Source organism: Podarcis melisellensis (genome assembly GCF_964234715.1).
Source record: "Podarcis melisellensis genome assembly, chromosome: 7".
Lineage (NCBI taxonomy): Eukaryota > Metazoa > Chordata > Lepidosauria > Squamata > Lacertidae > Podarcis > Podarcis melisellensis.
This window is the reverse complement of record NC_138539.1, coordinates 63,657,797-63,670,088: the sequence shown is the minus strand read 5'-3', so window position 1 is coordinate 63,670,088 and position 12,292 is coordinate 63,657,797. Positions and strand designations below refer to the sequence as shown.

Genomic DNA, 12,292 nt, shown 5'->3' with positions numbered 1-12,292 from the left:
ACAGAGTGTTTGTTGTGGGGGAGGAAGGGAAAGGAGATTGTTAGCCACTTTGAGTCGCCTTCGGGTAGTGATAAAGCGGGATATCAAATCCAAACTCTTCTTCAGTATGCTGGTTTTGGTGTATAAAAGCCCTGTGCAGCAGGGGACTAGGATAGTGATGTTAAATTCTCGAGAATAATCTTTTGGAGAATATTCTCGATTAATGAGAATATTAGAGAATTTTCATTTATAATAGGAGAATATCAAATTAAAAAGTAAAACGTATTTTATAGTTAAAGTTAAACCATTCTAAGGTGATGGCACCAGTAATTGTCATGTTAAAGTTTGGTATAAGGAAACTCAGTCAAATCATATTTTATTCTTCCATTAGAACATGTACATGTTATAGGACAAGTCAAAAAATACAATTGGCATGCTAAGGTTTGATACAAGTAAAGTCAGTAATAGGCTATGTGTTTCTCATAGCTCTAACACCTAATAACTGTTTTGGTGACTAAAACACAGCTTGATAAACAAAACTATATGCATACATATAAAAAAGCCATTAACATTAAATATATTATCATTATATGATAATATATTTCAGTATGTCAATCTCTGGTAAATGGCACCTTGTACCATTGAATGGCACTGCAAAAAACGATTACTGGCACTAAATAAAAATATAGAAACGTTAACTATTTAAATCAAGGCCACCTCACATGTTGTTACACATAATTGTATAGGCCTAGGTACTTTAAGTGTATAAAGCATTAAAGCTACATTCTGTAAAAAACAAAAAAAACCTGCAAAAAACAAAAAAATCACACTGTATGGCCAAGGGTACAGAATTGCTAAGAATAAGGTCATACCAAAATAGAGAAAAAGACTTATTACATATAGCTGAAATACATATGAATTCAAATGTTCATCAAATTAAATGAATAGCATTTTTAAAACTTAAAAAAGAAAAAGGTTTTCTGTAGCTCATATTTCAGAACTCTCAATGGTGAATAACACAATGCCCAGTAATTTAACTGGATTAAAAAAAAAATTCATTACTTACACTGGCAATATCACAGCTTGACTTATTATTTACTAGATTTTTTAAATGTGGGTTGTAAAACTGGTTCTTCCATTAGAATTTACAGTTTGTGGAGAATATTCTCCAGGAGAATTTTCTAGCAGAGAATATTCTCACCTCACATCACTAGACCAGGATACCTGATATCACTGTGCTTTTCAGGTGTGGGTTTCCTAAAGATACCATCTCATCAGGAGGTCTTTTCTGCACAATAAAGGGATCGTGCCTTTAGTGTTGTAGCTCCTACCATTTGGAATTCCCTCCTGTTAAATATTAGAAAGGAGACGTCCCTGTTGCCTTTTCAGCGAATACTGAAGACCTTCCTCTTCCAACAAGCCTTTTAAGTTGAAATCTTTCCCGGTCTGCATATAGGTTGGAACTGTTTTTAAGATATTGCATCACTTGTATATATAACAGCCTGGTGGGATGTGCATTTAATTAATTAATAGTAGTAGTAGTAATTAAGTAATTAATTAATTATAACTTCCATTCTAAAGTTTCACTAGGTTTTTAGCTTAGTTAGCAGTTCCATTTTGGTACCATACCTAAAACAGAGAAATATTTGTCATTGTTACATGATTTCATAAATAAACCATTATGTAATTTATTATAGAAGTACGCTATGGCTGGTGCTCCTTTCTATACCAATGACATTCTGCCTGCGTGTTGTGGCACTTCCGCCATCCCACCCACCCCCATATGGCAGAGGTCATGGGGCCAAGTGGCCCTGGAAGCAAGAACTCTGGGGTGGGGATTACATGGACTAAACACTTTTGCAGATTCCCTGCAGCAGGATCCCTTCCACTGTGAGCAAGAAGAGACCAGCTCCATGCCACCTAGTCAGCTGTTCCAAACACATATATGAAATTTAAAAGGGAGCCAGGACCAAAGAGGATATTCACATAAACAAGATGTCTAGGTCTTGCTTTCTCCTTCTAGGGGGTATTCTAGTCATCATGGGAATGGAGGATCACAGGGAGATAAGAGGCCTGGAAGGATCAATGCTCCCATAGGTTTTAGAAACCTAAAAAAGGTGCTGTACATCTCGTTCCCATGAGACCCTTCTCTGTAGGACGAGAAAGGAGGGGCCTCAGAGCAGCAGGGAGAGCCAGCTTTTATCTCTGCTTTCTCTGGTTGTTTTCGTCAACAGAGAAACAAACCCTGGTTGAGAGAATATTTCATGGGTAGGCAAACTAAGGTCCGGGGGCCGGATCTGGCCAAATCGTTTTCTCAATCCGGCCCGCAGATGGTCCGGGAATCAGCATGTTTTTACATGAGTAGAATGTGTCCTTTTATTTAAAATGCATCTCTGGGTTATTTGTGGGGCCTGCCTGGTGTTTTTACCTGAGGGAAATGTGTGCCATTATTTAAAAGGCATCTCTGGCTTATTTGTGGGGCATAGGAATTCGTTTCTATTTTTCTCAAAATATAGTCCGGCCCCCCACAAGGTCTGAGGGACAGTGGACCGGCCCCCTGCTGAAAAAGCTTGCTGACCTCTGGGATATATGATAGCCATCTTCAAACATCTAAAGGGCTATTACATGGAAGATGGAGCAAGCTTGTTCCGGAGGCCAAGACTCAAATGAATGGATTCGAGTTAAAAGAAAGGCAATTCTGACTAAATATCAGGAAGGGCTTTCTGATGGTAAAAGGTGTTTGATAGTGGAACAGCCTCCCTCTCCTCCCTTGGAGGTTTTTAAGCAGATGTTGGATGGCCATCTGTCATGGATGCTTTAGTTGAGGTTCCTTCATTTCAGGGGGCTGGACTGGATTACGCTTGGGGGTGCTTTCCAACTCTACAATTCTATGATTCTCTTTTTCTCTCTCAATAATGTCCCAGTATCTTGGACAGAGGCTTGAAATTTCTGGAATGTCTTATCAAGCCTGAGAGGCATTGCCATAAAGCATTAATAGCTTGTGTACAATGAAGATTTGATGGGAATGGGGTTTTGGCCAGGTGTGAATTGCCTGCATCTGTAGGATTTTAGGACCAGACAAGTATTTGGGATGCTCTCCAGAAAGACATTTTGGTGGTATGGATTCTTTTGTTTTTAATTGATTGGGTCAGACGGGAAATTCTTGCCTCTGGAGAAACAGGCCCATCGGGCAGTAATGAAGGAGGCGTGCTAGAAAGGGGACCAATTAGGATTGAGAATAAAATGTGGTTTAGCAGTAAGGAATTCAGAATGCCCTGCAGTTCCCATTGAAGCCATAGCAATTTCTTGGCTGAAAAAAGGAGCACATATAAAGGGAACTGCATGACTACAAATGAGGTCATAATCTGCCCTATCATAACCTTTATTGCTCATAATTATTCTTTAGAAGCGAACACAAATGACTTTCTATGCCCAGGGTTAATATTTAGGATTCACAGGGTGCAGTGGATTATTACTATTATTGTTGTTTTATTTTGACTTGCAAATGAAGAACATTTTATTTTAAACATCTGGTTCTGAAAACAACACACCCACTGTGCCAGGTTTTTTAGACACTTTTCAGAGCAAATCAGCTCTCCTGCATTAGCCTGTCTGACTCAATAAATTGCTACTGACCTGTCTCTCACGGGCATTGTGAAATGCTTTGCTAATTAGTTAATGTTTGTGCAGTGCTCAACGCTGTAAAACACAGAGAAGTACTAAGCACAGCTTTATTACGCCCATCCCTTCTGACTATCCTAAAGATAGCTGTTGTTTCATTTCTGCAACGAGCTGCAGAGCAGATATCAAGCCAGTTGGCAGCCGAGGGCTGTGCATTTCACATCGGAAGAATGTCAAGCACTCCCACCCAGCCATCATTGTTCTCTTTTAGTTTTATGTCTGGACTTGTAAAGACACCTGACAGCACCCACCACTGTGTATAAAAGGTTAGCCCAGGAGAGGCTACTTAGGATAATGCATCCTTCAAATAATATTTCCTTACAGAGAGATTCCAATGTCATTGGGATACAGGTACTGTCATGTAAGGTACTAAAATAAGTGTGTCCTAAACTGTTTCTTCTCAGAGGTGCATGCCACGTGACATAGCTCAGAGCTGTCAATGGCAGCAGATAGCTTTCCACGGGTAGGCAAACTAAGGCCTGGGGGCCGGATCCGGTCCAATCGCTTTCTAAATCCAGCCCGCGGACAGTCCAGGAATCAGCATGTTTTTACATGCTGTCCTTTTATTTAAAATGCATCTCTGGGTTATTTGTGGGGCATAGGAATTCGTTCATCCCCCCCAAAAAAAAAAATATAGTCCAGCCCTTTCACAAGGTCTCAGGGACAGTGGACTGGCTCCCTGCTGACCCTTTTACCAGTCGGTTTGGATAGCCAAAAAATAATCTGTGTGGCCTCAGTGCAGTCTCATGTATCAGAACTTGTGTGCCTGTGCAAACTGCAGCTCAGAGCATAGATATTTAGTTTGGAAACAGGTGGTTGCATCCAATGTTAGTTGTGCTCAGAGTAGACCCATTGAAATTAACGGACATGGCCGACATAGGCACATTAACTTTAGTGGGTTTGCTTCGGAGGAAATCTGATATCACAATGCATCAGATTGCAAGCAAAGATATGGCTTGCAAGGCACCAACAATCAGCTGATTGTCAGAGCTTTTTCATTCCCGTATGTAGCACTCCGCAAGATGCAATCAATCAATCAATCAATCAATCAGCTGAACGCCTTGCACTGGGCTTCACAAGACCCCATGATCGTTGGCCCTGTTCAGCAGTGTTTTTCAGAGTGTTATGTCCTGGGCTGCAAGGCTGTGCATAGCACTTTGCAGGCACCAACAATAAGGTGATTGATGGTGCCTGGAAAGTCCATTTTGGCTCAGCTAACTTTCTCCCTGCCGCACACCTGGCATCAATTGCAGGGCAGGTGGGTGTGGCTTGGCTGAAATGCCCTTATGGGCCAGATGGGGCTGCTTGTTGGGCTTCATTAGGCCGGTGGTCTGGAGGTTTCCCAACCCTGTTTTATATTATTATTATTTGTTAATAAAATCAACATTTTAATAACAACTTACAAACCGTCTCAGTTTACCAGATTCTTGTTAGTTACACCAGTGCCTCCTCATTCCTTGACAAGGACAGCTAGGAGCTTTTTAAACAGCTGGTTAGAATACCTTGCCCATACAATATGTCTCTTTAAAGAAAAGGTTTATCTTTAAAGAAAGAAATGCAAATTTGCAGGGAACGGACCTAGAATGTTTCTGAACCTGGCTCCCACAAGCAAACCGAATGACTACATTTTGATCACCATGCATAACTGTGTTTCTCCCCAGTAGGGATGCCACCCGCCTGACAAACGGATATTCCCAGCAAATAAACTGAACCAACCAACCAACCAAACAAACAAACAAACAAACAAACAAACAAACATATAAGGGCATTGTAGCTTGTTCACCAGTGTATTAGATGATTTGCCATGCACCACATCTGTCTGAGAGGTGCACAGTATCCTGTTCATTGTACTTTCCGAGCAGCCCTTCTATCATATTCCATAGTGATAAAGATAATAATAAAAAAATAAATGACACTTTTATAGCGTCTTTCAACCTGAAGGATCACAAAGAGCTTTGCACACTATAAAAATGGATATACAAACAATACAAGAGGATGGTTTTACCTGCCCCTTGGGCATAGCTGCTGCAGAGGTGGAACCCAGCAAAATGGACTACTGTAACACAGTAGTCGAGAAATAAGGAAATAAACAGAAGCCAGATAAAAACTGCATGGGAAGCGAAGCATGCAGAGAGGCTCCAAAACTCAGGGGTTTTGCCAGCATTTTAAAATCTTTAATGTTTGCTTTCTTCTTTCCTAGTAAGAGCTATCTTTACTGGGTCACAGTATCGCTTCTCGGCCTTTTGGCTAAGATCAAGTGTAGTATCTGTAATGGGAAAGGGGGGCTGCTTGTGCGTAAGCGTTTAAAGCCTCCAAGCTTTACCATCAGTTCTTAAACTTTCCCAGTCCGAGGAGCCATGGACGCGTGGCTACCTCAATCGCTGGCAGAATCCGTCAGTGGGCGTTTCCGGAATTTACTCCAACATAAGAGTTCTTTGACAGAGACTCTTCTAGATTCTCTCTGTGACAGCTTCCTCCGCGGAGTGGGCGTCCCCAGCGGAGGTCCCTGAGCCCTCCCCGCTATTCTCACTGGAAACGTCTTGGAGCCCTTCCTCCGATAGTGTTTCTGCAGGAACTCTCCCTCTCCCCCTACTGGTTCCTTCCTCCGCATCCGAGGCTCTCCTAGCCTCCTTGAGTCCTTCCACCACCTGACTCTCCAATGGCAGTTCCCTGACAGTATCCTTACTGGGTCAAGCAGTGACCTGCCTAGTCTATGAACAGCAAGGTGCTCTAACTAGGAGAAGCATACAGATAAAATATGACTAAGCCACGTCTGACCTTCAGTGATCTGGCATACTGTCTTATGGTCACACATGTTCTTTCTTTCTTTCTTTCTTTCTTTCTTTCTTTCTTTCTTTCTTTCTTTCTTTCTTTCTTTCTTTCTTCTCATCTATTCTTTTTAGACACCAGTTTAGCCGTGAATTCCACAATCTGAATATGTATGGCTTGTGTGAAAAAGGGCTGCTTCTTTTTTTTAAGTTGTTTCATCTGTCCTTAGAGTTTTGAGAAAGAATAAATTTCTATTAGCTTTTTCCATGGCTTTCATCATTTTATAAATCTCTGTTATGTCTCTCACTCTCTTTTTTAGTTTTCATCTTTTTAAAAACTAACATGTCTGAATTCCTCAACCTTTTCTTCATGTGAAAGATGCTTAATCATCCATCATAATTCTAGTTGCCCTCTCCAGTACGTTCTCCAAACTCTGTGCCCTGTTTTTATTTAGAAATGTGTTAATGAAGTCACAAGTCAAGAAAAAAATAATAGGAAGATCAAACTGGAATAATAATATACCGTATTTTTCGCCCTATAGGACGCACCGTCCCATAAGGCGCACCTAGTTTTTTGGGGGGGAAATAAAGGGAAAAAAATTATCCCCCCCCCCCAGGGATATCTTTCGGCTTCCATCACGTGGAGTGATGCCAAATGATACTTTTAAAATTGATTTGGAGAAGAAGAATCTGTTCTCAGAAGCGCAGCTGATATGAGACAAGACGTTTTGATCCTGAGCAGACTGGTGTGGGACATTACCTTCCTCTTAGTGGGACTACTGCCTGTTAGGATCTCACGCATCTCCAGCAGCACACTGTGTTCCTTTGAGGGAAGAGATATCCAGGGGAGAGAGGAAAGCTCCTAGCTGTGCAACAGGGAAATGCCAACCAGCAAAGCAAATGTATCTCTAGTGAGGTAGCTTCTAGCACACATTCTGCGGTGGAGATCGATAGGGCAATTGCACGCTGCTCCTTCAGATAACAGCTGGAGTTTTGAAGAAGGGCACAACTTCAGAGACAGGAAAGGAAATAATTCAAGGCAACACTACAAGCCTGCCAGAGGCCTTAGCAGCAACAGAAGAGGGGAATGAAAGCATTCTGCTTTGTAAGAATCCAGTAATTATACACTGGTATGGTATAAGAGGGACGCGGGTGGCACTGTGGGTTAAACCACAGAGCCTAGGACTTACCGATCAGAAGGTCGGCAGTTTGAATCCCCACGACGGGTGAGCTCCTGTTGCTCGATCCCTGCTCCTGCCAACCTAGCAGTTTGAAAGCACGTCAAAGTGCAAGTAGATAAATAGGTACTGCTCCGGTGGGAAGGTAAACAGTGTTTCCGTGCGCTGCTCTGGTTCGCCAGAAGCGGCTTAGTCATGCTGGCCACATGACCCAGAAGCTGTACGCCGGCTCCTTTGGCCAATAAAGCGAGATGAGCGCCGCAACCCCAGAGTTGGCCACGACTGGACCTAATGGTCAGGGGTCCCTTTACCCTTTTATGGTATAAGAAGGCAGCGGTGGGTTTGGTAGGGAACCTTTTTCAGCCCAAGGTGTGCATTGCCTTGGGTTGTGGGAAGGCTACATATCAGAATGGAAAGATCCCTTTTATCCACAGATGGCCACCACATCTCTAAGCCATTGATACTTGTGGTGTACACTTCTTTTCTCCCACTTTCATCCCAAGTCAAACAGAGGTTGGTTGGTTATTTATTTATTTATGGGTGGGTGGGTGGGTGGGTGGGTGGGTGGATAGATGAATGTGATCCAGCCACAAGACTTGCCTTGCGTCTTTTTCATTGCGAAGCAAGTGATCTGATTTGTTACCCTCTCACTGACTTCCTGATTTGACTTGCCATTCAGGATCGAGTCGGACCCATTAAATCTGATGGTCTGCCTCCTCCTCCTCCTCCTCCTCCTCCTCCTCCTCTTCTAAACACCATGCTTTCAGAATAACAGCAGCCATGTGGAAAACGTTCCCTCGCCCCCAAATCACACTATGATTGGAGTGCCTTAGGAAACTAATCCATTGTGATTAAAATCTAGACCTGTCCCTCAAAATCAATGAGCCCTGCCTCTTCCCCGCCTCCCCTCCCCACTTGAACTCAGGGAATTTTCCTATCCTGTTTGTGTTTGCTTTTTTAAAAAAATCTGGTCACTTTTTTTGAAATGGCAAAATGCAGCAGATCTCAGGTACCCGAGTCCACAGAATGACTCTGGCCTTTACAGAATTCCTGGTCTGACTCAGGATACCATGTTAACAACGCAGTATGACTTGGCCATGTGCAAACCTTTCCTGAATCGCCCCTAGGTGCCTCATAATTTGGGCTGCACACACAGTTGATTCACACCTCTAGTTTATACCTTCTGTTTCTGTCCAGTGTTGGCGACGGCAGCTAACAACAAATAAGATAAAATACAATCACATTTTTGAAGCTCTGTAAAATCCTGCAACGACAGTACAATGGTACCTCGGGTTACAAACGCTTCAGGTTACAAACACTTCGGGTTACAAACTCCGCTAACCCAGAAGTAGTACCCTGGGTTGAGAAATTTGCCCCAGGATGAGAATTGCGTGCCGGTGGTGTGGCGGCAGCAGGATGCCCCATTAGCTAAAGTGGTACCTCAGGTTAAGAATGGTTTTGGGTTAAGAATGGACCTCCGGAACGAATTAAGTTCGCAACCCAAGGTACCACTGTAATGGATAAGAAAATGTGACAGACAGTACAAACGTAATCAGCAATGGCTCTAACATACCAATTTCAATTCTTTACCGGACGGGGGGGTGGAGATTGTCATTGTTATAATTGATTGATTGATATATTACATTTGTTAGCTGCTTTATACAAAACAAAAAGCCTCAAAGGGACTTATCAAGATGAAATACCACAGAGCTGGCTATTGTGCCTTCCCAGGAACTTTATTCAGGATGGAAAATTTGCGACTGGACAATATTATTATTATTATTATTATTATTATTATTATTATTATTATTATTATTAAAATCCAGGGAGGATTTCTTACCACTGCTGTCTTTAGGCATGCAGGGACCACTCCCTCTCATAAAAAGGCATTACTCACTTCCCTGCCCAGCAGTACCCTCCTTGCTAGTTGTAGTCACCCATAACTTGGAGCAAGGATCCAGAGCACATGTTGTTGTTTTGTCGTTTAGTCGAGTCCGACTCTTCTTGATCCCATGGACCAGAGCACGCCAGGCACTCCTGTCCTCCACTGCCTCCCGCAGTTTGGTCAAACTCATGCTGGTAGCTTCGAGAACACTGTCCAAACCATCTCATTCTCTGTCGTCCCCTCCTTCTTGTGCCCTCAATCTTTCCCAACACCAGGGACTTTTCCTGGGAGTCTTCTCTTCTCATGTAGTCACCTGCAATTATCTAAGTGCCTTGTCCACATACTCATGCCGTACTAGTAGAAATTCCTCCCACAAAACAAGACTAGATGGTGCTCTAGATACCTCCTGAGGTTTGCCTGCTGTAGTAGTAGAGTCCCAGTCCCAGCAGATGCAAGTGATTTTATCCTCAAAATGATTCACAAGTCACCGCTAAATCTTCCCTCTCCTTTAGGCCAGAATGTGAAAGGCCTCAGGCTATCCAGAAAAATCTCAGAACTGCCTAGTGAGAATGCCATGAAAACAGCAAAATACGTCTGCTCCGCTTTCCCTGCCACCAAGAAGTCTCAGTAGTGAGCACCACTAGAGTCCAGAGGCTTTCGTTTGGAGTTTTCCTCCACTTGGGTTAAAGCCATTTCTCAGCTCATTTCATTGTACCCAGCTCTGGTGTGTACCAAGAAGCCGGGCAGGCTTTATCAAGCAGGAGAAGGCAACTGTCAACAGCCTGGGCCATCCAGGTACAGATCAACCAGGGCTTCTGTAGAGGCACCAGTCGTATCAGCTTGTAGCTTTAGCAAATACTTTTAGCAAGTATATCATCTTAAAGCAGAGACGGGATCTTTACTTGTCATGTTTTGCTCTGGTGCAGCGCTGTTTCTTATTGTTTGAAATTTCAGAACTGCTAGCTGATTAAATCACGCTTTAATTAGCATTATTCAGTTGTCTTTTATTGATTTTTATTTGCATTGTGCACGCCTGCAGAACGTTACTGATGTTGCATTGCCATGTTGCTTTTTACGAGTTTGTGCTTTTGTGCATGTTAAAATTCTAAAGAAGAAAATTAGTCCTTAATGTGCCTCCTGTGTACGCCAGATTTGTTTGCAAACTCTATGCCAGTTTTTCATTTACAGTCACTGAGTTAGTTATTAAATTATGCGTATGGGGGGAGAGAGAGAGAGGAAAATCAGAAAATACATTAACATTATCTCTGGGTAAACCTGAGAAATAATATATAGCCAGCATTACTGTGCAGCACAGCATGGATTTATTTCCTTGCCATCCCTATAGTTTGCCTGTGCATAATCCATATTCAGTAGGAATCCTATGCATATAGACATGTCCCTGCCATTGCTGAATACCTGCACCAATCTTTGATTACAAAACATTTGAAGATTCCGTCTGTACTACGAGGATAACTAAAACGAAAGATGAAGGTGCAGTATTTGAATTAAGAGTAAATTCACAGATCAGCAGGTGTAGAGAGAAGGAATTCAAATTCTGAAAAAGATGACAGTGTGAGATGAGGAGACTCAAGGACAGATGCTAAAAACTTTTTTTTAAGTGAACATGAAGAAACAGAAGCAAGCAGAACAAATACACTTTTAACAGGGCCCCAGGGAATAGTAAACATGGCAAGACATTAATAACACTATGATTTCCCCCATCTATACCATTTGTGTCATAGAGATGTCAACACTTCATCTTTTAATGGACAGCCTAGTAGTACGAATGCAGATAGCAATAATCTGTTTTAGCCCCACAATTTGTATACTACGCTTCAATAAATAATCACCCAATAAAGGGTGATAACAACAGCACAATTGTAAAAAACAACAATAGAACAATAGTAATAAATAAAACAGCAGGATAAAACAGTCAGATCAGGTGGTGAGAGCCTGGGAAAATAAAAAAGACATTGGTAGTGAAAAGTGCCTGGTAGTGAAAAGACATTAGCATAGGTGACAGGTGAGTTTCCCCAAAGAGTGGCTTCCATAAATGGGGTGCCATAGGCAAAAACATACATCCTTCCAGCTATTACCAGCCTCACCTCAGCTAGTGGAAGCAGATACCAGAGAAGCTTCTGGGAACATAACTTTAGTGCATGGGCAGCAGCACATGGGAGTACGGTAGATGTTCTTCAGTTACTTTGAAGCAAGATTCTGGGATTTACTTCTTTATGCTGAGGCAGAGATGGCCTGTGGCCCACCCTATCCTGTTGGACCGCAACTCCCATCATCCTGAATGTTGGCCATGCTACATGAGCCTGATTTGAGTCGGAGTCCAAAAGCATTCTGAGGGCCATAGGTTCCCCATCCCAGGACTAAGATGAAACTAGAATGGATGTCCAAAACTCAAAAAAGGAATATGAGCAAATAAATACATACACATGTGGGTTGTGTTTGGGAGTTTGGGATGTGCTGTATGGGGATGCGGGTTGAATAGATGCAAATTAGAAACTGCCTTGCTTTACGTTTAAATCTTTTGCCCACCTGTTAATTAGCTTTCTGTGTGCTTTATGTCTGCGTAGGTTCTGAAGCATTGGAGCATTTCTTAGTAATGTCAATACACGAATGCCTTGGTTTCTGCTGATCAGTAGTGATGCAGAGGTACTTTGCAGATGCGCAGAGACTATTAGGCAAAGGACACATCCCATTTTAGCAGCCAAGGGTCTGCTCCCCTTGGGTTAAGTCCCCAATCCAGGGAAGCTGGCCCCTGGTCCAGGAGATGGATAGAGAAACAATGA

The 12,292-nt window shown here is 42.5% G+C and overlaps 1 protein-coding gene across 3 annotated transcripts in view; it reads left to right on the top strand.

Moving 5' to 3' along the window:
- The window catches only part of FARS2 (phenylalanyl-tRNA synthetase 2, mitochondrial), a 204,330-nt gene that overhangs the window by 174,638 nt on the left and 17,400 nt on the right, over positions 1–12,292 (top strand). The window contains exon 8 of one of the 3 annotated variants that reach the window (XM_081918265.1): positions 5,325–5,600. The exons of the other annotated variants lie outside the window; for them this stretch is intronic. Within the exon in view, the coding sequence (XP_081774391.1) occupies positions 5,325–5,370 (46 nt within the window). The 3' untranslated portion in view covers positions 5,371–5,600. Of the gene's footprint in view, positions 1–5,324; positions 5,601–12,292 lie in introns of those variants that run through there. 3 annotated transcript variants of the gene reach the window in all.